This window comes from Stylophora pistillata, chromosome 10 (assembly GCF_964205215.1).
Source record: "Stylophora pistillata chromosome 10, jaStyPist1.2, whole genome shotgun sequence".
NCBI classification, from domain to species: domain Eukaryota; kingdom Metazoa; phylum Cnidaria; class Anthozoa; order Scleractinia; family Pocilloporidae; genus Stylophora; species Stylophora pistillata.
The window spans coordinates 25,736,501-25,761,490 of record NC_142528.1 but is presented as its reverse complement, the minus strand read 5'-3'; the positions used below and the strand labels follow the sequence as shown (position 1 = coordinate 25,761,490).

Genomic DNA, 24,990 nt, shown 5'->3' with positions numbered 1-24,990 from the left:
AAAAGATGTGGAGAATTAACATTCAGTGTCTCTCTTTTGCTGGTTAGTCCACTTACAATGCTGGCCAGTGGGAGGCACGTCTTTGGCCATGGGCTCAACCTGATCTTAATTACGCTGCACCAGAGTACATCTTGTCCAGATCGTGTGACCTGTCAAGTGACATGTTCTCACTGGGAGTTCTTATCTACTCTATATACAACAAAGGGAAGCCTCCCTTTGACTGTGATAACAACATGGCAGCTTTCAAAAGAAATGTGGAGCAGGTAGGTTAAAATGGCCTGAAAAAGTTCCTGTTCAGTTGTTAAAGTATTTACAGAAGTGTCACTATTTACAGTTAAGACAAATTCTGTATTAAATCAATCAATTATAACCTTCTTGCTCCCAGGAGTGACCAACAAGCTATTTCTCTTCACAATATACATACATCTTCAAGGTGAAAGGCAGCAATAAGAATGAAAAATATCAGCAAGGGAATATTGCACGATTAATATCAAATTCTCAGAACCAGAGTCAGAAACAGTATGTGAGGGACAGTACAGAGAATTAATACATAGATCTTGGGAGTGGAAAGGTTATTTCATCAATCCAGATTTGAATGTGTTTTTTTTTTCTTTAGGAAATCAGGGTTTTCATTTAAAAAAAAAAAAAAAAAAAAAAGATGTATTAATATTTCAACATGTTGTCAAGCTAGTCCTTTTTACTGAACATGTATTTTAGTAAAAGGTTGCTATTCTCTAGGTTACAGTTTCTTTGATTACCTTTCAACATAGTTAAAACATAGGTAAAGGAACTTTGTGGCTTCTTGTTCACAGTTTCTATTGTTTTTCTGTCACTAGAGACTTCTTTTGAAGCCAATAGTAATGAAATGTGAAATGGTTAGCTCACTCGATTAGTTGTACATGTTCTGAGAGCTTCTAGTTCACAGTTACAGATGTCTTTGTTGCTCAATGTATAAAATTGTACAACTTATTGTGAGTCCAATTTCAGATATTCCAACTTTCTGTTATGCATTTAAAACCCATGCTCTCGAAGCTTCAGACCTCGAGACTTCAGACCCCTTGAAAAGTGATTGAGATTTATGTTTCAACGCAGTTAAAAAAAGAAAAGTGATTGAGATTTATGTTTCAACGCAGTGAATGAATATTTTGGGCCTATCCGCACTAGCGACAAATTTTCTGTCGTCACCGACACTATAAGTGCGAATGGTTTCTCGCGACTTGACAGTTCTTCGAAGCCGACAAATTTTCAGACTCGCTGCCAACAAAGTTTGTCCCGCGTAAACATTGGCAAAATCGACTAAATTAAGGTGGCTCGTACCGGTTTTCATCTTTTTGATGGTTTGTAACTTTGAAAAAAAACAACAGAAAGACTGACCAAGGCCAGTTGAACACTTTTACGGAGTTGAATTATACAATCATTGGTTATCCAAAAGTAGGTGTCATTTCGTCACTAGCAGTTTCCATGGCAATGCTTTCATAGGCTTATTCAGACGCATTTTTTAGCTTGCGGCTGAAATAATTCGAAAACTAACCTTGTGACCCCGTGATTTTTTTCAGGGATTGCTTTTGGCACTTGAAAAGGAAAATGCACAAAGATTTTTAAAAAATTCTATTGAGCGGAGTTTCAGAAAATCGAGGAAAAAGGCAATTTTCACACATCGCAAATTTCCTTCCGTAGAATTTTCTAGCTTTTTTTCTGATGATTCCTTTCGATGTTATTATCATATTGGAACAATAAAGAGAAGGGGTTACTGGACTTGTTTTCATGCAATAGCTTTCGTGAGTTTACCAATTTCCACGCGCGTTCTCGCGTGTTTAAAAATTTGGATTCTATAAGATCGACACTTGCTCATGATCTGTTATAGCTACCGCTGACAATTGCGTGTACTCGAGCGAGCGCCTTCGATCTGATGTTTACAGGCGTTTACTGCTAAGAAAATCATTAAACAGCTGTCAAAGACAGCCTCCCGGGCTCATCTTAAAAATCCTACACACGACTTCTGGCTACATCATATTATTTTCCTTGAAGTTTCAAAGTCTTCTTCCACTTCAGGTAGATTATCCTTCACTGGAGTTCTTCTTTTTTCGCCGTCGCAAGAGTTCATATCGGTTTATTATTTCTTTTAGATGTGAAGTAAAGCAACCTTTACTTCTCCGAAAATCGTCTTTTTGTCTTTTATCTATCTCCTGCATTCACAGTGACCGCTTAACACATCAAATACACACTCTTAGGTGAACTGCTCACAAAAGTAGAAAAAAAAATCCTCGCGCCGCCATCTTTGTTTTAAATTTTCGCCTTTTAATCTCGCGTACTTTCACACGTTTCTCTCGCGCGTGACGCAAGAATGATCTGTTCCCCGCGCGAGGAAACTAGTACGAGCCACCTTAACAAAACCGTGACGGCGGGGCTCCCACGCGCGTGGGGCAGAGCCTCATACCCATGGAACATGGTCAACCTCTTTTCGTTTGGTTGTCATGTGACTGACCGAGCGTACTAACGTACGTGCCTTCAGATTGCACGGGTAGGGTAGGGGAGACTATCAAAACGAAGGGAGGGGTGTCTAAGGCTAGTCTTGGTAAATGCACATCTTTTATGTTATCATTAATATTACGAACTTGGGAGGAGAGTTTAGATAACGGCGAATCTTGCAACAAACGCAGTCTACAAACATAACAAAAACTTGGCCACAAACCAAGTCAGTATACATTATTATAAACTTAGCCGTTAATTAACCGTTGAGAACCAGGGCAGTGTGCACACTCTGATTGCGTTGCATCATGGTCGTAAAACAAAATGTGAGTCTATAATTGTTCATGTCCTTCAGCAGCATTGTTGAAATGTATACAAACTAATCGAATAAACCCTTACAATGCAGTAAAAAGTAAAATGTTTTACTTTTTACAGTGTAAGGCTTCATTCGATGAGTTTGTATCTATAAAAAGTGAGTCGTTTGCATCTTGACGCGTTTGAGTAAAATTCTTTGGTGGCAGCCTAGTTAATAGAGCGAACAATTAACTATGGTAGCAGCGAGGTGGCGTGCCGGAATATACGTGGATTGTAATGGGGATTCACTGTCTGTTGCCTTTCCTTCGAAAGTTTGACAGACCTGCGCGACTGTCATTCCTCCGTGACGAATTCGTTCTCAGGAGGCAACCGACGTTATTCAGAAAGATTCGAAACTGCAATCTGCCTAAGACAGAAATGGGAACAGTTACACTCAGCCGATGGCGGGATGAATGATATCAAAGTCAGAAACTATTTTCCTAGATGCAAGTTATTTGACAGGGAATTGACCTTTGAAACGCAAACGCATATTAAAGAGACAGAGCTCCTATTATACACGAACTTTTTCCACTAAGCGTAAATACGGGATTTGTAAAAGGAGATGCCCCACGCCTCCTTAGGACGAATTTGTCTCGCTCCACGTTTAGTAAAAACGTACAGTTTCAAAATGTGCTTCGAGAATAGAGGAAACCTAGAGGAGGGTTTTGAGAAACGTATCTCTGGAGTTATTTCTGCAAGAGAGAAAGTATACTTTAAAACAAAGAAAACAGCGCGCGTACAGAAGAAAATATTTCCTTTGTAACACAATCTTATGGAACGCCATACTATGGAACGCCATAACTGTCTTATGATATTTTGTTTTCTTATCCGTGGTGCTTTTCTTATCATTTTCGGTGCTTGTATTATGATATTCGGTGGTCTGGTTGCTATAATCGGTGCCAATCACCTTATACTCGGCTCTTTATCCAAGGCACTCGGTAATTTCCACATTATACCTGGTGTGAAAGCCCTTATAATCACTGCTAACCGCTTTATACTCGGTGCTTGGATCAATTTTAGTGGTGCAGCTTTCTTTATATTCGGTGAATAATTTGCCATGCTCTGTGCTTTTTAAGTAATCAGTTTGCACCTGATTTGTGGTCAGTTTAGTATCTGGTTTGGTGCGAACATCTTGCTACTCGGTGCAAACAACTTGCTACTCGGTGCTCAGCGATTCGGTTCATACAGCATTATATTCGGTGCATTTGCAACATGATAAGAAAAGCACCACGGATAAGAAAACAAAATATCATAAGACAGTTATGGCGTTCCATAGAATCTCATCCGGCTTTGCCAAACCTGAACAACATACAGATGGGGAAATGACACCTTTAAACTGACCCTTATTATCACATCGCAAAGGAAAGTCATCAAGAGATATCCTTATAAGAGCTAAACTTTGAGGGTAGAAGATTTAAGAGTAAATGTCAGCAAAAATCAAAGAAATCGCGGACACAGCTCAAAATTCAATTTCGTTCATACTTTTTTCATTGGTAGGCTTTAGTCCCATACATATGACAGCAATGTCCGTTTGTTAAAATTCTCGCTTGTATAGGAGAAATCTACTTGAAACGGTTCACAATATTTTCTTGAACAAAACCTTTGAAATTGTCATAATTCGTGGCGCTGTCGAGTCAGTTCATTGTAAGTTTTAAATTAGTTTCACGCTAATCCTATTCGTCTGATGCTTCTGCAGTTGATTGGTAGCGCAACCAACTCATAACCTTTCCTTAAAAATAAAATTTTTTTTTTTCAAGTGCACCTACAGCTGCTCTGAAATAGATTCGTTGGTACTTCAAACAAACGTGCCAAAAATGCCCGCGGTATGCAATAAAATCGACCAGGAAATCTCCTGAGCTATGTTCAAGGATAGCTTCAACTTTCTACCGTTTTATTTCCCTGGGATCTTTTGTATCTGTACAACAAGACATTCCTGAAGTAAGCCAATTTTCAATATCCGCCATTTTGAAATAATTAACACTTCACATGTTTGCAGTTAAAAGTTTCCAATGTGAAGCTCCTCTAAATTGTTAAGCGAAGCAAAATCAATGGAATAAGTTAGATATGCACCAGAGCAAAATGTAGAGGTACACTTAACTGAAATGGGTCGAGAAACGTTTACAAAATCTGCTGACTCACCTCTTGACCTCGTCTTCTTAAAAGTGTTTGGCTCGTCATGACATGTTAGTTTGTTTCGTGCTAAATTCTGCTTTCTCCTTTTCACAAGCGACCTTTGCTAAGTAAGTCGGCTTCGTGTTGGTGACGTTTCTTATCAGAACACTTTTGGGTGTTGCGCTGGTAGAAATAAAAACACCTGATACATTGCAACAATCGAGGACCGTTCAACGCGGTTCGATCACTTGACTGATCTGTCACGCAATTGAATAACGGGCGTTACCGAAGCCGTGACTGCACTCTTTTTAATGTTGGGAGAAGTAATTTTAAAAAGACCCACATATTAACTGCGTGCAAAGAATGAACCCAAATTTTTTTTAAACGTAGTGACATTCTAAAGTTGAATGTTATAGTCCCAAAGATTTGCTTTTTGCTTGACCTGCTCAGGTAGGCTACCTATCTCTCGACAAGCAACAAGAATATCACGTAATGAGCAACATATTGCCAATTAATCATAGACGTGGACACTGACGTAGTTGGGATTTTTGGCAGTTTGAATTTGAACAAAAATAAATCACCATAAAGCAACTTCCTTTCCATGTAAACCCATTTATTTTCTTACTTTGACAGTGTACCATAAAAGCCCACACTTTAACGTCAGTTTTACCGTGTCTTTTCCATTTTTCGAACATTCTTGGTGGCGTGGCTCCTGATCTGACATTAGTGAGGTCACGTAAGGTTATAAACTGGAAATAAATTATAGCTCGTGTAGGGAGAATTATATTGCTTGATACTATTAGCGTTTGAATAATATTCAACTGCCAGATATGCTTAAACTAATAACTTTTGAATAGCTTATATAAACCAGCCAAATTCGTTTTGGTTCTATATAAAAAAGCAAATGGAATAAAAAAGAATTGACTGCTAAGCATCGTATTTTGCACGAATGACGATTTTCCGTGTTCTCGCAGGTGAAATACACTTCATCCGTGTTCCAACTTCCCATCTACAAGATCCGAACAGGGTGAAAGTGGACACGGCCGGGTGCAAAACTCTGTCCAAACCGTTCAACCATCCCGCGTGGGGGTAATGGCTGGCCCCTTTGGGAACAAAATTTGATAAAAACAAACAGAAATGTGAATAAATAGACTCTTCTCATCAAGCGCCATAGCTTGCACTGGTTTCCAGCAATTTCCAGTACCTAAAGTTTGAACTCTGTTTAAATAAGTTTCAATACTGCTGTCCTTTTTATCAGTTGACATTAACGTAGATTATGGTGTAAACGATATTCACTGCTTGGTGGTCGTTTTCTGTGACAGTAAATTACCATGCAACATGGTAACCTGAAAACACCCTTAGTGTGAGATAGATTAGATTCTCACGCAGACTTTTTCATCAACAAAATTAAAGCGACTCTTCATCAGAAAATAAGGAAGAGATATTATGGAAGTATTATTTAGCAGATCGCCTTAATTTTTTTTTGCACGCGCGCAAATAGTTTTTTCAGAACCTCGCTTATTTGTTCCTTTGGAATTTCATAAAAGGTTGTTACAATAACCCTTGCCATGACAAGAACATGGCCATCATTTGTTCTACAGTGTCTGGGAATGTTTGTAACACTGCTGACGCTTGAACAGGCAAAGCGTGGTACTACGAAAACATCAGAGAGTGCTCCTTGCTAAAATAAGCTCAATTTCCGTGTCACATCCAATAATCTTCAACTGTTTTTTCATGGCATGTAATATTCCTGTTGCAAGATACGAGGGGGAGTCCCTGACGAGATTGATTTTTCCCATCTTGGATCAGGTCCACATTCTCCCGACTATCAATGAAAACGTACAAGCTCTGCTTCAGAAAGGTTTATTGTTTTAATGACGCGATGTTATGAGACAATTTTCTGAAAAGTTCTCAGAGAAAATCATGTGAAATTGAGAGCTCCAGAATTCACACTTCACAGTGTCACGCAAGCAGACGAAAAGAACTGTTACTGGAGTAGGATACGTAGGATACGTACGATTACTCGTTCGTTCAGATAAACCTTGCACACATAACTAAATGAATAAAACTTGGACATATCCTGCTTTTTAAAATACTATTAAGGTTTAAATCAGCGAACTTCCTCATGCTAGTGATACTGATCTTTGGAAAAGCGTAAGGAAGTAAGTATGCAAGTTTATTTATTCACGTTGAACACAAAAGAGCTTTCGACAAAACTCGTAAGAACGTGCACGTGCTTAATACTAAAAAATATGTTATAACATGTAACAACAGAATGAAAATCGTAATCTTTACAATTTATGATTTATGACCCACCCCTTCCAACCCGAAAATGCGCAATTAGAAATCTCCAACTACTATAACTACGATGATGCACAATTCATCGTTAATTAACCGTCCCTTCTAACCCGATTTATATATAAAATATGTGATACGGAAGAAATCCCCAACTACTATAACTATTATAATGTTCAATTAAATATCGGTAGCTCTGTCGTCAGACATGCGCGCCGACAGTCTGCCGACGGATACATTATAGACACAGGTTGTTTAACACGCTACATAGTTTAAATTAATTATTATTTGATCAGTGTTTGTCATGGAAAAGCCGGAGTTTTCGTAGATTGTACATTCTGAAAAGTAAAACTAATAACTGAAATGCCCAGAAAGAAGATTTGCAACCAAAACCGAAGGTATCAACAAAACGCACCTTTTTGGCACAGTAGTCACCAAATATCTTGTGTAAACAAACTGACAACAAGCAAAAATCTGCCGGAGTCTACCACCAATTTAATTAATTTTCTAGATAAGAAACAGAAACTAAGTCTTATCTTAAGTTAGCTTACCAGATTTTAACTTATAATGTACTTTTCGACATGCGATCAATTGTTTCTAGATGGTCAAGTTGGTTGAAACTTCAATATGGCGGCTGCAGCAAATCTCGAAAATAAGCATACTTCAAACAAGGGTTACTGCAAAACCAAAAATTATCCCAAAAAATTAAAAGTATATTTGAGAACGGCTATCCTTAAACTGTATCTGCAATATAGTTAATGGGTTCTTCGCGTACCAGCAAGCGTTTTTGGCAGTTGTTTTAGGGTACCATAGAGCTGTTGAAAAACAGCCGCAGGGTGTCATCGAGAAAAAAATTTATAAAATATTTATAATGAGAACATATCTGCTTTTCATGCCATCAATGAATTGTTCAAGGCCCTAACTATGATGTTAGTGCAAAGGAAAATTCACAGATCATTTTCGACTTACGCTAGCAAGCCATAAATATGACAGAATTTCGATATTTCGAATATCGAGATTTGGCTCGATCCGCACTCGACCGTTTTTATTTAATTACTCTTAAAAAAATAAAGATTAGAAAAAACTAACCCTGTTTTGGTTACTTTGATACAAGGGTCTATTAATATAGAAAGTATGAGCGAAATCGATTCTTGGCTGTGTCCGCGATTTTGATGATCATATCTGATTTTTACTGACAGTGACTCTTAAAAGGGCTAGCGAATGCAAGGAGAAGCACAGGCCTATCAACGCCTTTCAACGGTCGAGTGCCTTTTGCTTTCCGGCTTACCGGCGTGTCGTCGTGGATCAAGCGACTCTTTTCCTTGTTCTAATTAAACCATCCTTCATTCGGTGATCAAGATAGAAGCTTTACCACACAACACTCGCGATTAGTTAATTTGCCTTCACTTAAGAAAGTAGAATTACAACACGAGTGAGTACATATAGTAAATGTTCTTGCAGTATTAACGCTATGTAACGCAACACACTAAACGCAACGATGGGCCTTTTCACTGCCAAAACAGGTCTCGAACACTATCACCTAAAATACTTAAAACATTTTTACCGTTGAAGCGCGTTTGAGAGCGTTTGGTCAGAGCTTTTGGAGAAGGATTAAAGTGACCATACACATCTTTGAAAGGCTTCAAACTACGACGTACAACGAATTTGACCTTCTCGAAAACCGGTCTCAAATTACATGCTAAAAGAACAGTGCTTGTGTTTGTCCTTGAGAACGATAGAATGCGCGACAAACACTTACAAGAAATACTTCTACATATATCAAACTATATTTACCTATAGTGAAAGGAAAAAGAAACGGCCTGACTTTTACGGAATGTTCAGTCAAAATTGATCTGCCGCTTTTACCGCCATATTGAAAGTAACGCTACCACAGTGCAATGCAATCGGAGTGCGCACACCGCTCGCCATTAGGTTCTTGTATGAAATGTATTTAACTGTAAAATTAGGTTACCTACACTGTGAAAGATGGAATCAAACAGTCTGGACTTGAAACAATCAATTAAGCCACGGATTAGGGCTGTTAAGAACCACTCAAATTTGAGCGTTTTGTTATTGATACAATTATGGCTGGATGAGTCTTATACCTGGTATTTTGAGCCAATTTTTTTGTCAAAATTAAGAGGCTTACGTTCACAAAACTTTTGTGGAATAACCGTTTACAAGTAAAAGCAGTATGGGAAATAAGTCATTATTGTGAAATGTGCTTCGTTGTAGATGTCAAGGAACAACTCCACACCTCTTGGTTCTGTTCCGAAAGAGTTACAAGAGCATGTTAGAAGTTTACTGAGCATCACTGGTACAGTCCGTCCAGATGTTCACATGATGTGTAAGGTATGTTACAAATACAATGCTAATAAAGAAATGAGAATGTTGCATTAACCTGCAAATTTTGTCACGGTGAGTTGATGGTGACTTCTACCAAGATTGTCAAAACGTAAGTCACTACTACCAACAACATTCCTTCTCAGAACAACACCACCATGACGATCAGACAACATGGTTAAATGTTACTCCTGAGTTAAAAGCAGTTACTCAATGGTTACATGTATGTAATTATAGTCACGGCGCCTCACCTTCGTTTTGCCTTCACGCCTTTTGTACATTGTTTTTCCATTTTCAGTCGTTCCGTGTATATTTGTTATTTTATCAGGTTCGCCAGTCATTTTTGGTCACGTCACATTTCATATTTTCGTGTTCATTTTTTATGCATTGTTTCTATTGTTTGGCATAGCTTCTTCTACCGTAGTTTTCTTGTCGCCGTTGTCATTATGTTTTAGTCGTCGTAGTCGCCGCATAATCTTGTAAGTTTCGTTAATTTGTCCGTCGTTTTGCCTGTTTTATTTAATTTGTATTTCGTTTTGCTTTCCTGTTCTGTATATTTAGCTCGTTTATGTACATTTGCCTTAAGCGAATCGCTAGTAAAAGTGCGAATATCTTGGTTTGTGGATTTCGACTACAGTAATGTTACCTGTTCTCACAAACAAGGCTTTTAACACACAGCTAATAAAGGTCATCTCACTCGACTCTGATAACCTCAACCTCAGGTTGTTCAAGCATCAAGCAGTTGCACGGATAATAATTTCTTTTAGGACAGTAACCCTCAACTGGAAGATCACACTACATGATCAAATGACTGACTATGATTGACTAACAATTTGTTGAATGAGAAAGATAGATGTTGCACATTTTAAACCACATTTTGCATTGTGGCATGGTTTAAGAAAATTTAGATTAGCGTCTATTCCAGCCAGTCATGTGAGCTGCCTTTTTTTTTTTTTTTTTTCTTTTTTATAAAATCTAGACTGTGATGTACATTCTATGTTGTGTATGCTATCTGGAGATGAGCAGGATATTTAGCCCTTTAACTCCCAGAAGTGATTAACTTGTAACTTCTCCTTATAATATCCATATACAAGGGCGTAGCCAGGGGGGGCCTGGGGTGCCCGTGACCCCCTGTTGGTAGGCCTTCTTTTGAGCAAACAACCTACAATATTCGGGTGGTGAAAACGCTATGACAATATCTTAGCCTGCCCACTATACTCTCACTGCTCATCCCAAAACTGTAACAAGTAAAACATGCACGGCGTGGAGGTCGACATGACAATCTGGTGAGTAGCCTCTGTGACCCCCCCCCCCCTTTAAAAAATCCTGGCTGCGCCCCTGATACATTATTCAACAAATAGGTAATGAGAATACTCCATCTTATCAGGTAGAAGTTATCTCGATCTAAAAACCAAGTTCGTGTTTTAACTAATGTACAGGCAAATGTGTAGCAGTGAAAAGAAAGAATTAACAATTGACCTTGGGAGTTGAGATGTGAAGGATAGTATCACTTTAAAAGATGAACGATGGATTGAGTAAATTCAACGTGTCTTTAAATATGACAACAAGTGAACATAAAACCAAGGTGTTAAGTGACAGTTATATATTTCGGTATAAACTATAACTGTCACTTAACATCTTGGTTTTCTGTTCATTTGTTGTCAAATTTAAAGACACGATGAATTTACTCGATCAATCGTTCATCTATCGTTCATCTTCTATGTTCTCAAATTATCATCTGGTTCTGGCTTTTGGAGTATCACTTTTAACCATTTCACTCCCATGTGTGACTAAGACAGAATTTCTCCTTACAGTATCAATACAGTACCAAGCAGGCAAGTGATGAGAGTTACAAAAGAATCAACTAGGAGATCATATGTTAATCCAAAACCAAATTTTCCAAACTAACATCAACTGCATGGCAGATTTATAGAAATGAGATTTACTAATGGAATACTGATAGTGAAAGGGTTATATATGATACTGATAATCAGAGCTGAATTTTAACCGTTTTCTTTTCTATGTACCTGTCAGATTTCATTCTTCGAAAATGTTGCAGCTATGACATTACAGTACCTAGACTCTTTAGTGCAGCGTGACGACATGGCAAAGTCACAGTTCTTCAGGGGACTTTATAAAGTCATGTCAAAGCTACCAAAGGTAAATTCATTACTAAATTCCTAATCTTTCCTTGTTTTTTTTTTTTGTTTTGTTTTGTTTTGTTCTTGTGGTGTTATGAACAGCCTACCAGGTATTTTGGACTGATGGTAAATCCACCAAATTCCACCTTGCGTTCAAAGCATGCGGAGTTTTAGGAAGCACTTTGCTGGACTTGTGATCTGGTCGTTTCAAGTTTGAGTCTCCCACCCAGCCACTGATTGGTTTTGTTCTTGGTTTCTCTGGGTCCCAATCCCCTGTCTGTGCTCTTTAACCCTTTAGCCTTAAGGGGGAGTGACTAGCTGACGTGCATCCACTTGCTCCTTTCAGTAATGCCGCTGAATCACACAGTAAGGCCACACGAATAAAGGAAATGATCCCCAACTAAAGACACTCTTGATTGTTAAGCAAATTCTCCTTGTCAGCACCTGAGGAAATGTATAGAGAACAGTATGGAGAATATGGACACTGGTGTTAGGGTTTGAAGTGTTAAAAGTGGTTTCACATTGTGGGCTCAGGGTTGTAGTTGATTTCCATTGTTTGTGTTTTATCATCAGCGTGTTGTTATACAAAGAGTTTTGCCACAGTTATGCTCAGAGTTTAGTAATCATCAGATGGTTCCATTTGCTCTGCCTAATGTGCTGCTGATCGCCGAAGATTGCACCTCTCAAGAATATGTAGATCTGATTCTCCCAGAGTTAAAACCTGTTTTCAAGATACAGGAGCCTGTTCAGGTTAGTTCTTTTCTTTACAGCGCTGATTAACATTTAACTTCTCGTAACCATTTGAATCTCCTATCTACTAAACAGGTTATGAGAAAAATGATCGACCTTTTACTGACTGCCTCACCTTAGCGAGTTTCTGTCGTTCAGTGGTAGAGCATCAGAGCGCGGAACTCGAACGTTTGAGGTTCAAGTTCTTTTGAGACTCAGAACTTTGTCTTCTTCCCTCGCTCGTGATCAGACAAAAAACATCTTTTTCTAGAAAAATTTATCGGCCAATGTCATTTACAAGTTACTCACATCAACTCTCTCTTTGCCTCCTCTGCAGGTTGTCATCATATTTCTCAAGAAAATGGACATACTCTTGGCAAAAACACCCAAGGATGATGTTAGAGATCACGTGCTTCCCATGGTCTGTAAGGCTCTTGAAGCTCCCGCAGAACAACTACAGGTAAAGAACGCACCTGAAGCGCTCGAAAACGCTATTGGCTGAGTCGCGATTGCGATTAGTGTTAGTTTTGCGTGTGATTGATCAATGAAGTAACGCAATTTTTTTCGACCAATTACATAGCGAAGTGAAGCTAAACCAATGCAGCGTTGGATTATTTTCGACATTCAATCAAAATACGCTCTATACCCATGTACTTTCAGCTGATAACACCTATGTTTTAATTTGTCAGAAAATGGCCACACTAGCTTTTATTGTCGGTATATACAGGCCTTTATAGGAAAACTCTCGTACAGCTCAAACTTGTACTTTTATCTCGCAGATGTGCACTTTTCTAAATAGATTCTTTTTCTCTGATTATAGGAAATGGTTCTAAGCATCATTCCTTCATTTTCAAACATGATTGAGTACTCCGCCATGAAAAACTCCATCATTCCACGCATCAAGAACCTCATTCTGAAGACTACATCTTTGAGTGTAAGGGAAGAGTAACTGAAAACTTCTTTGTAACTAACCGCTCTCGTTTCCTCACAAGAGAAGGTCATGTCGGTTTGGGAGCCGGATTGGCGCAGTCGTGGGTTGTCCGAGTCTCACCGCTGTAGCACCGGGTTCAATTACCGAATCTGGCCTTACATTAAGGTTGCATTTGTTTTTGGTTATTGTCCTTGCCTGTCCAGCCTGACGCGAGTTTTCTAGACCCCAAGCGCGGTTGACCAAGTCGCGATTGGTTTCAGGCTTGTTTCTGATTGGTTGAGAAGCTGGCGCGGGTTTTCTAATTCCAACCGCGAGAAAACGCGGGAGACCAAGGTGCGATTGGTTTCAGGCTTGTTTCTGATTGGTTGAGAAGTTGACGCGAGTTTTCTAGATCCAAGCGCGGGGGAAACGCGGGCAACCAAATCGCGATTGGTTTAAGTCTTGCATCTGATTGGTGGAAAATTTGCCGCTGGTTCACTTGAACTCGCACAAAGGGCAAGAAAACAAACCTAATTCAATCCCGGATGTCTTTCAACGCTACAATTGGGATTTTGTCTTTTTAGATTCGAGTGAACGGGCTTGTGTGCTTGGGTAAGATGTTGGAGCATTTAGATAAATACGCTGTCCTGGATGACATACTGCCGCTGATGAACCAGATTCCTTCCAGAGAACCACCCACACTGATGGCCATCTTGGGTAATAATAATAATAATAATAATAATAATAATAATAATAATAATAATAATAATAATAATAATAATATTAAAGTATTTATATAGCGCTAGTTTCCTCAAAGTTCAAAAGCGCTTAACAAGTGACACAATTGTAAAATTAGAAAAACGCTTTTTTAAAAAGAAAAGTTTTGAGTTTGTTTTTAAAAACGGACACTGAGGACGGCAAAGTGTTCCAGAGTGTGGGGACAGCTACAGAAAAAGATCTTGCACCGTGTGTCTTCAAATTAAAATGAGGAATCACCAGGATGTTTTTAGATGATGAACACAGTTGACGAGCTGGAACGTAAGGTGTGAGTAGATCACGAATGTACGATGGTGCAAGATTGTTGAGAGCTTTGCACGTGATGAGTAGAATTTTAAACACAATACGATAATGTATCGGAAGCCAGTGAAGATTTATTAGAATAGGCGTAATGTGTTCATGTTTTCTTGAAAGAGAGATGATCCTGAAACTTCGATAGGGATAGAACGTCGCTTTAGGAAATACACAAGAATGTTTCCTCTTTTAAGGCGCTTCTCTTTTTTTTGGGGGGGGGGGGGCGGGGGACGGAGGTAAGCGCGAAGCGGGTGAGGAGTGTATGGGTGAGAAGAATCGGACGAGTCGCGCGTTCTTTCCTCAGCCGTGAATCGCTTTCGCGTTTGTCTTAAGCGGGCGTCCGCTTATAACCGCGCGATAAAAGTCGTTTTATATGCCAATCTTTTGAATTGTCATTTGAAGTGCAGCTTTTGTTTTTGTTTGCAGGAATCTTCAAGCAAACCATGCTTCATAAGAAGCTTGGTATGGACAAGGATTACTTGGCGACAAAAGCTATTCCGTTTCTCTTCCCCTTAGCAGTGGAGCCGGGACTCAATCTCTTACAGGTAAAACAAACAGTCCAATACCCTTTGACGAAGAAGTATTATAAGTGTTTGTCTCACGATGTACTTACTTCTTTAACTTGCGTAAGTGACGAAATTCGACTGCGTACTTCAGCTTTTTTTCCTTCTGGATATTGGATCTATTGATTGCATGTCTTCTTCTGACGATTAAATGACTTGTGCTATACAGCCGTATAGCGCATTTCAATCCTCACTGTTCTGTTCAACTGTTTATTTGTTCAGTGAGCGGTACGTTGATGTGTATTTAGGTCAGGGGTATTCGCGCATCTAGAATTTTCTTTTTTACGGCTTAAGGTGGCGTTGGAAGGGTGAAGGCTTTTGTGAATTGCTCATGTGACACTCCCCCCCCCCCCCCAACCCTGTGCGTGTGAAACACTACGTCGTGGGCATGCTCTGACGGTGGTCTGCGTTGGGACGAGTATGATATCTACCTCATGTTAGATTTTGTCTTGCATGCATTTTCCAGTCTCCTATAGAGAGAGAACCTGTTAAACCAAGTCATTTTCTCAAGTCAGGCGAAGACCTTGTATCGCCGTGATTCTAGTGTTTAGTTTGACCTAGAACTGCGCGTATATTTTCCCTCTGACTTCTTGAACTTCGCACCGAGATCTTCATTCCTGTTTTGTAACTTTTTTTCTTCCTTGTATTGTAAATTTGTAAGAAAAGAACGCGGATCAGAATACTTACAGTATCCATTTACAAACTGAAACTCCTTCGAAACTGTCGTTAGAGTAGTCAGGAAGGATTATGTCGAATACAGAACTTCCTGTATTCGTCACCTCCTTCTACGTAAACACTGTCACTTCCTTGTTACTATTTTTGGCGTGTAAGACGTCTCTTCGAAAAACTACTCTTGCAAGATTGGATTACTACGCGCTCTAACAGTTTTTGCGGAACTTTCAACGGAGGCTGGAACGCACCAAGGGACAACTCTCTGCCACAAATCTCTCTGCGTATCAGGCTGTTTTGTGTGTACAACATCCAAGTCTATACGAAGCATTTTATTACTGTGATCATATTTTAAATTCAGTTTGAATTTGCGCGACTTGTTCCGACGAGAAAATTCTGCCATAGAGGATAATAATTTTCATAATAATTCTTTATGTCAAGCGAAGCGAATTGTCTCTGACTTGTGTCTTGCTATTTTAAGCGAACCACGGCCATGAAGTTGCTTAACCTATCTTTATAATTATCCGAAATTCGAACGGGTACGATTTTTATTGACATTTTTCTCGTTCGGGGTCAGATACAACTCGGATGGCAATGATTGAAACATATTTGTTACATATTTTTTAAAGACTATTTTATTAAGTTCTGAGATAGAATGAACTATTAGCATTTGTTTGGACAAATTAAATTATTTCCTGAATTGAGCTGTTTCCTTTTTACGTAGATAAGATTAAAAAGACTGGTCAAGTTAGTTATAAATACTTCAAAATAAATATGCTGCCTACCATCTATTACAACGCAGCATTGTCTCCCATCCTTCCAGTAGACTCATAGTCCACTGACCACACGGAGAGCACTAAACAATTATATTTTATAAGTACACAGTCCAGTTACGAACCTACAGGTAAAATCGAAACAGTTTCGAGCTATCGGAAGTCATGAACGATGGACCGGAAATAGCGAAACTGCATTGTTTTGTGCTTGGTCGTGGAATAAAGATGTAACTCATTTTGTCACGAGCGTGGAACAAAGATAAACCTGAATCCCCGTATGCGACACGACCAAATTCCTTCGGGTTTCGTACGCCCATGCTCTGTTACTGAGATATAGAGACACTTTTGTAAGTTAGAACATTACTAGAGCATTCACTCGTGACAAGCATTTGTTTGTAACGACTAAACCGTCATGTGAGGGAATGGTGAGCAACAGTGAAATCCGAAGTTCTGTGGTCCGATTCCACATGCGAAAGTCGGACTTTTTGCCCTCCTGCATTCCTGACAAAACGAGGAACATCGCTCTTTATTTTACAGATCTGTTTTGAATATTATCTCTGCAAACTGACCAATTTTCGCTGTTGTGCCATTACGGCTACGTTCGTTTTCAAAATGGAATCTAACCCCTTCACAGTCGAGAGACATCTTGCCTCCTTCACCAAAATCGGACTTCGGGCCTTGCATGATAACTTGCACTATCAGATCCGTATTGTGTTTCAAGTAAAACGGTGGATCAACAAGGACATCAAATCCGTGATACTCGCTAGTGCTGTCTTCCTCGCTTTGAAAAATACCTGCTGTAGAGAAACTTGGTAGGTGACATGCGTCACGGTCATGACGACAACTGTTGCTCTTCCGTGACGCGTGGTAAATCGACAATTCCACGTAGTACGAAGCGCGTTCAAAGCCAAACAGACGTATGCCGCATATAACGATCGAAGCCTCGACTGAGAATCTTATGCTGTCCTCATATCCTCGTTTGTAACTCCATTTTCTCTTGCGTGGCAATACCTCCGTATCGGAAACGTTCGAAAATCTATTGCATCTGAAAATTTTCCCCCTGGGGAAACTCTCGCAAAATTCCTTAGGGATCTCTTGACAGAACCCTTGGTAGAATTGTGTGATTGCAGAAACTTCTTTTTCATTAAGCACTCCCGTGGTCGATACGAGGCAAGTAAATTCATTGAAGGACATTGTCGAGAAGCGTAACAGACGAATTATTTTCTCCCCGAGAATATCACGAATGTTGCTCTCTTTACCGTCGCTCTCTGGAGGATTTTGACGCACCTTAGCCCAGTCTAATACCCTACCAAAAAGGTTAACCTCTCTGATCGTTAACTCGTCTCGTTCGAGCACTTTTTCCAGCAAATCTCTTTCGATCTCATAGAAGGAGTCCTGATTTATTGCTTGCTCCGTGTCGATATCGATGACCTTCCAGCACTGGTCAACAAGATCGTCTTCGTCAAGATGGAGAATCAAAGGAAGGATTTCGAATACACTTGTTGCATTAATCATACTGTGAAGCCTCTTTTTTGCCATTTCGTGTAGAGAAGGCACCATATACTTCTTAGCCAGGTACAACAACTGTATTACGGTGTCTTCGCAGATGCAAACCTCGTCACAATAGAGAAAACTGAGGAATTCCTTAAAGCTGTCGGCATCGCAGTCGGGAAGGTGAATCTCTTGAGCTCCTTCAGTCGCCAAAGCGCCGTAGAACATGGTGAAAAACACAGGACTGCCCACAGCGAGAACGTATTTGTGAGCGTAAACTGTAATTTCCTTGTCTCCATCGCTGTCTTTAACAATAAACGTGACATCGCTAAGGAGGTTGTTATTCACCATGAATTTGTTACGCTCCCTGAAGGACGCTCTCGTAGGAGGCTCGTCTGTTCTTCGTACGTTTTCTATTTCACTTGCCATGCTTGCCTTTTGTGAAGAAAGATATCTTATTGGCATGAAGTGCTGGCTCAGAGACGTTGAATCCTATATTCGTTAGTTCTAAAGTCCGTTGTTTCAAATTAATGTTCCTTTCAATCGTGCCTGCCAACTTTTGATGTGTGTATTTTTGTCTGACACGGGTTCAGATTACGAAATGCTTTGATTTTCTCTAACGCTGAACTTCCTTGTCGAATGTTTCCCTGAAAAGTCAGCGGGGAATTGCGTATTTAACTCTTAAACGACGTAAGATTTTTTAAAAAAATTGACAAAGGAATGTTACTTATTTTACAATTTGAATGGGTATTATACATTAATTATGCAGAGCATCTAAGTAACTTACCGTCCGTTCCTTATCTATTATTACTAGCTTTTTCCCGTGTAACAAAAATCACGTCGAGTCGTCTTCCGTCACAGTTTAAGAGTCCCAAAGGAACTGACTTCCATTAGTATTTATAAGTGGCCGAACATGATCCTCATGCCAGTGACTTTTCATAGTCTAAATTTGGAAGTGATAATCACGGGTCATTTGGAACTTTTCATTGTCTAAATTCGGAAGCGTGACGCACGACACATGACACAGGTTTTCTTTCCAGCCATCCGTTATGTAATCAGTCAGTTGCGTACTCTCTTCTGTCGTGGATTGCAGCGGAGGAAGTCATGTCAGCATCATGTTGAGTCCGTTTCTGGAGAGTAGAAGTGGTTCTCGCTTTTTAAAAAATTTCTTTTTTTGGTTGCCGTGTTTACATGCAAGATCTAGATTCTAATAGTTTTGAAATTCAAACGGTGAAAGTATTGCGTAGCGAAAGAGAATGGAGTTAATTTTAGCTAATACCCACACTAACATTCCTTAGATTTTGGCTTCGGGCCTGGGAAATCACAAGAATTTTTGAGAAACAGGTCCCTGAAGATATCTGACAAATTCGAAATATTCGGAAGATTTGATCGAACAGGACTCCATCTTGGCAGTATCATTTCCTTTCTACGCATGTAAACATATAATCAGTGTTCTTCAAAAGTATTAGTTAGCGTTTTCACCGGCTAATTTTTTTCTGAAGCGTCAATTACTTCACCAAGACAAAATAGTAGACAACTGTCTTGAGCTGAAATAAATTTTTTCATTTGCTTAGTTGACCTATCTACCCAATAAGAGAATAGATGGCCGAGCGGGGGAGGGGGGGCAGGAGGGTCCGTAGCCCCCTCAAACATAAGTTCGGGGGGGGCACGCAGTCCCCCATGTTTTGGTGCCGAAAATATCGCCAACGCAGCATAAAAATTGGCAAAATATTCAATCTCGTGATCTTTTCACAAATCTTCCTAACAGCATCGCGCTTGACGAAATAATATGTTTTAAAACTTTTTTTTAAATCCCTCCGACCTGTGTTCGAGATGCTTACCAAGTGCAGAAATTCTCCATTAAACTAGACTGCCTGTCTAGGAAATTAGACACGATTTAGTTTTGTTTGTGGGAACGCCATCGAATGCCAAGTAGAAAGATTTTAGACTGCCGGAAAAAAATTAAAGGAAGTCACAAATCGATTACGGACATACTCGAAACTGTAAGGATTGCAAAGATGTTTGCACAATGCAAATGGCGTTTTGGAAAATTTGAGTAGGGGTATGCGCTTTGCTGAGTGAGAGATAACACCATCCCCCTTCCCCTCCCCCACGTTTCAAAACGCTCCACCGCCTTTGAATAGTTAATAGAATTGTTAGCCCTTTAACTCCAAACATCTGATTGTTAACTCTCCCCTTTAGCTGCTAAGATGTTAAGGAAAAGATGCTAGTGCCCTTGAGACACTCCCTTGTTACTCGCTGGCTACTTTTTTATGGCTTGCCATTAAAAAAAAGAGCTGTGGGGAACTTTGGTTCTTAGTGTACCACACCACTGGTAGTCTTGTCAACTTCTCCGTTTTATTTTGCCTCTAGTTTGGCCAGTACATGAAACTCATCAACGAAATGGTGAAACGCGTTGAAACTGAACACCGCACAAAACTGGAACAGCTTAACAAGATGCAAGAACAGACGAAGTAAGAGATGTCCCATCCATTCCCCTGTTCAATATTCCTCGCTCCTTCATTTCTTGTTGCTCCTTCTTGTCCTCCCTCCCTCCTCCCTCCCTCCTCCCTACTTTCGTTCCTTCCTTTCTCCCTTTCTTCCTTTCATTCTTCCCTTCGTTCGTTCCTTCCTTCCCTCCTTCCTCCCTTCCTTCCCTCCCTCCTTCCCTCCCTTTCCTCCTTCCTTCGTTTCTTCCTCCCTTCCTTCCCTCCCTCCTTCCCTCCCTTTCCTCCTTCCTTCGTTTCTTCCTCCCCTCCTTCCCTCCCTTTCCTCCTTCCTTCGTTTCTTCCTCCCTTCCTTCCCTCCCTTTCGTCCTCCCTTCCTTCCTTCCTTCCCCCCTTCCTTCCTTCCTTCCTTCTATGTTATCTTCTCTTCTTCTATATCCTACTTCCCTCCCCTTTGCTCTCCTTAGGCCTACATCCTTACCGTCCCCGCTACTCTCTTCCCCAGTTTCAGCTGGTGCCAGGTTTGTAGGCTGTACTTCCTCTTTCTCTCCTATCCTGTCATCCTCACACCCTGCCTTGGTTATTTCTCCTTGGTTCATAATTTAATGGAAGAAATTATTTGTTACTTTGCTTATGAAATATAAGTAAAACAAACGATTCTCTGAGTCTCAGGTAAGCTGCTATTGAAGAAATTACAGAAAAGAAGGCTGAAAAAATTGAGGCTTCGACGGGATCGGAACCTGTGCTTCTTAGATACTAGTTAAGCGTTACAACCAACTGCGCTACGAAGCCGCATGTTCGATGTGGCTTCGCAGTTGCTCTGTTTCCTTCTCGCTTGTTTCCTTCTTTCTAAGGTTCCACCCATAAATTTCCTCAAGAACATCCAATTTGCACTTTCTCTCAAATTTTACATCACAGGGGTGATTCTTTCTATTCAGTAACTGTGGTTCCTTTTTCGCGTTATCAGATCGTCTTTGAAGTTCGTTGAGGAGGTGCAGGAAGCTAAGCAAATGGATGATTTGATGGGCAGAATAGACAAACTCATGGGTGGTAAGACTGAGGCTGAACAAGCAGGTATTCATCAGCTCATCATCAATTTATTTTCTTCTGCTTTGTCTACCATCGGTCAGGGGACTGTTTCTGTTTAACTCTGCGGGCCAGAAGTGATATTTTATAAGTCTTTTCTTGAGTAATGATATACCAGGTCTTAGCTAAAAAACTACTTGATTGAGTTTCGTGTTATGATATTTTTAAATGTTTCAATTTCAAAACGGTCAATTTCTCGATCTTGAATGCCACACATCAAACAATAATCGGGTTTTGAAAGACCCCGTATAGTTACGGAGTCTCGAAAGAAACAGTCTCCTGGAGTCCAACTCCTTAAGGCTGCGCTGCCAACACGCAAGCTCTAATGTAGGGTAACTCCCGCTGGCGTTCATTTAACGATTATTACTTCTCACGTAAGGCTGTTTTTTTTTTCCCAATAGCAGACAAGAGGTCTTGTGCGCCACAATGATTGCAGTGGCGCAAATGTTGAAATTCCTAGCTGATTTTGATGCAGATTTAAAGAAGTTGTTTTTGTTTATTGAGTCATATCATGATTTTTCTTTTTTCTTTTTCTTTAAGTCAAAGAGTTAAAAGGCGGCGGCGGCGGTGATTCTTCGTCATCATCATCATCATCATCATCATCATCCACTTCTATGGGGGCAACTAGTTCCGCCGAAGTAAGCAAAACCCTCTCGTACTTTTTTCCGGTTATCTTATGCCTAGTTTCCAGTTTTCTTCCAGTGAATCGACTAAGATTAATGGAAAAAGACGTGTCCTGAGAACTTCAACAAATATCTTTATATCACAGGAAGATTTGAACTTTGAATTATAAACTTTTCTAGTTCAACAAAATGTTTGGTTTGCCGGAAAATCCTCCTTCGTCAAAAGGCGCATCTCTGAGCGGAAACCTACTGGGCGTGGACGAGTTCTCCATGCTGCAACCTTCGAAGAAGAACCGTGATGGATCAACAAACCCAACGACACAACAAAAGGTGAACAGTAGTCTCTAGAAAACGTTCATGTGTAGCTGTACATTTGACCGGCCCTTCTGCCTTTGGTTACTCAATATCACCTAATTTCAGCATTTTTGCGGTTTCTTTTTTTTTTCTTTTTAGTAAAGAAATGCGTTTATTTTTTGCGTCACGAGCATGGTACTTCAAAAAATGACTCGCTGAAAGGAACTCGTTTGGATGCTCCACTGCTAATTAACAAGGTTAAAGTGTAACACGCGGTGTGCCTTTTGAAAGGATCAGCAGTTTCTAAAACGTCCTATATGACGAAAATGGATGCTTATGTCTTAAATCTTGGTCGTCGCATTTGTAGCGAGATTTAGACTCGCGTAATAATTTTGCAAAATATTCAGAATTTCTCTGACATTTTGACACTTTGCATTTTGTTTCGTCTGTAGTCTGCATCGTCGAAGAAAAACTTGACGTCAAGCTCCTCATATCCTGCTACCTCTCGGCCCTCTCAATCTGTGGCCCCTTCATCCTTGTCGCAACTTTCTGGTACCTCAGGGTTCAGTCCCTCAATGGGAATGTCCACAGCCTCATACGGTATGTCAGGGCCTCATACTGGTAATACCGGAATGGGTTCTGGAATGGCCAGTTATACAGGAATGTCTAGTATGAACTCTGGTATGACCGGACTATCAAGTCTAAACACGTCCATGACGGGCTCTTTCGGGATGAATCCCGCGAGTTCCTCGCCACGTTATTCTTCCGCGGGAAGCGCGGCGGGAAATCAAGCAAACAACACGAGTGGATCTTCTGCATTGGATTCGTTATTTGCTCCTGAATTAGAACATTTACAGAATAAGGGTAAACCCTCGATGAACGCCTTGCAATCACAGCAAGTCGGTATGCCGGCTGCTGTGAATCCAGGTATGTTTTTCTTAGGAGGCAAGTTGGTGTTTTAACTCCACTAGCCCCAACTGGAAGATAGAAGTAGTTTCTCACTCGCTCTCTGGCAATGGTGTTGGTTACAGTTTTTTTTATCGCTTGCTATTTAACTACTGTGACACTTTGCCTGTCAACTTAAACTCTGACTGTCGATCTGTCCCTTTTTGTCTGACTGTCTTTCTCCCTTTCAAATCGGCCGAAAAACGCTTTTTGGTGGATTTTGAACTGACTGTCGATCTGTCCCTTTTTGTCTGACAGTCTTTCTCCCTTTCAAATCGACCGAAAAACGCTTTTTGGTGGATTTTGAATTATATCTACATGAAATTTGTCTTCTAAAATTTTTGATCGACTTGTTCTAAAAGAAAGCAAAACTTTAATTGTCCCTTTCACGACAAAGTTTAATTCATTATGACAAACTTTTATGATCATTTGTTTTTGTAGCTGTTGTGTGACCGTCACGCAGTAGCTGCCTTTCTGCGTGACCCATCAACTACAAGAGAAAATGAAACAATCTTAAAGAATCAGTGTACACATCGCTTCTCCTTTCTTAAAGCGTGTGTTCCTGTGTTTTAGGTGTAAGAGGAGTAAGACCTATGACACCACAACAGTATGGCGGAGGTATGATGACGTCCTCGTCCGGGATGTTTCCGATGCAACAGCAATCGATGATGGGTGGAATGGGGAACCAGCAGTATCAGTGCCAGACCCCAAGGAATCAAACCCCTATGAACAACAGCAATGACTTGCAAGATCTGTTTGGTTAACAAAGCGCGATAGCCTTGTGTTTGCAATGGGTAGTCCCCCCCCCCCCTTATTTACCCCATTTAACTTAAACTTCAGAAAGAAGACAGATAAATATTATTGTACTTCTGATAGAGTTCTTCTCCTATTTCAAGCTGCTTTATTTACAAAAGATTTAGATAACTCCTCCACCCCCCCCCCCCCCCTACAGAATGATTTTCAAGGAACTCTAAATTAAAGCTCGCTGACTGTACAGGGCTATTATTAGATTGGTGATCAAAAAGATATATCCCATACGGTTGGTTAGCACGTTATGCATGTACTCTCCGAGTGAGATCAAACTAAAATCCTCTACCTGATAATTTTGTCTTCCTTCAAGATAACACTCTCGACCTGTTCAGTGTGTTGACACTCATAACCTGGTTGGCAGATAATGTGTGATACTGGAAGTTAAATGATTAATCCAAGGGTGAAATGTTTAATAGCATGTGCATTACTTGTTGTCTTATCAGTGGTTCAACAACTTAAAATACATAAAATACACTGATGTTAGAGACATTACGTTTCGGTTAACTTTGGCAAATGTTTCGTTACCGACTATTTAAAAGCTACATTTTTCTTGGTAAGATGTAATTTGAACATAAATCGTTAATGTTTCATATTTACTCGTGAGGTAGATTGTGGACAAGATACAGAATAAAACAAGATGGACATGCGATTATTGTGGGAAAGATTTTTGGTCACTTGATGGTCGCACATTACAAACACGTACCCAGGTGTTATCGTGGATGAGACCAGTGAGTACCAGTTCGTTTTCAATCTTGTCTCCAGGGTCTACCAGTTGTACGGTCAACACCGGGAAGGCAACCGAGTAGAGCCTGGAGAGATGGTTTCCAGGGTGACAGAAACAGAACAGAATGACCTAACATTACCG

The 24,990-nt window shown here is 40.1% G+C and overlaps 2 protein-coding genes across 4 annotated transcripts in view; one reads left to right on the top strand and one right to left on the bottom strand.

Annotated features, from left to right (window-relative positions):
- The window catches only part of LOC111322995 (SCY1-like protein 2), a 37,518-nt gene extending 12,744 nt beyond the window's left edge, over positions 1-24,774 (top strand). For both annotated transcript variants that reach the window (XM_022926246.2, XM_022926245.2), the window contains exons 6-19: positions 48-263; positions 9,466-9,582; positions 11,608-11,733; positions 12,288-12,464; positions 12,781-12,903; positions 13,264-13,377; positions 13,938-14,070; positions 14,851-14,969; positions 20,294-20,394; positions 21,335-21,441; positions 21,994-22,091; positions 22,257-22,406; positions 22,823-23,297; positions 23,889-24,774. In XM_022926246.2, the coding sequence (XP_022781981.2) occupies positions 48-263; positions 9,466-9,582; positions 11,608-11,733; positions 12,288-12,464; positions 12,781-12,903; positions 13,264-13,377; positions 13,938-14,070; positions 14,851-14,969; positions 20,294-20,394; positions 21,335-21,441; positions 21,994-22,091; positions 22,257-22,406; positions 22,823-23,297; positions 23,889-24,079 (2,247 nt within the window). In that variant the 3' untranslated portion in view covers positions 24,080-24,774. The remainder of the gene's footprint in view (positions 1-47; positions 264-9,465; positions 9,583-11,607; positions 11,734-12,287; positions 12,465-12,780; positions 12,904-13,263; positions 13,378-13,937; positions 14,071-14,850; positions 14,970-20,293; positions 20,395-21,334; positions 21,442-21,993; positions 22,092-22,256; positions 22,407-22,822; positions 23,298-23,888) is intronic.
- LOC111322996 (BTB/POZ domain-containing protein 3) lies at positions 16,274-19,204 on the bottom strand. 2 transcript variants are annotated; one of them, XM_088734702.1, is made up of 2 exons: positions 18,708-19,204; positions 16,274-18,355 (listed from the first exon to the last, which is right to left on the bottom strand). In XM_088734702.1, exon 2 carries the CDS (start codon positions 18,347-18,349, stop codon positions 16,961-16,963), a length of 1,389 nt encoding a protein of 462 aa, XP_088590828.1. In that variant the 5' UTR covers positions 18,350-18,355; positions 18,708-19,204; the 3' UTR covers positions 16,274-16,960. The 2 variants fall into 2 exon arrangements, with proteins under 2 accessions (XP_088590828.1, XP_022781982.2); XM_022926247.2 differs by having other exon boundaries at positions 16,274-18,567; positions 18,708-19,203.
- Positions 24,775-24,990: the final 216 nt, after the last annotated feature.

Coding starts and splice junctions, on each gene's coding strand:
- LOC111322996 (XM_022926247.2), bottom strand. CDS start 18,385: ATGCCAATAAGATATCTTTCTTCACAAAAGGCAAGCATGGCAAGTGAA.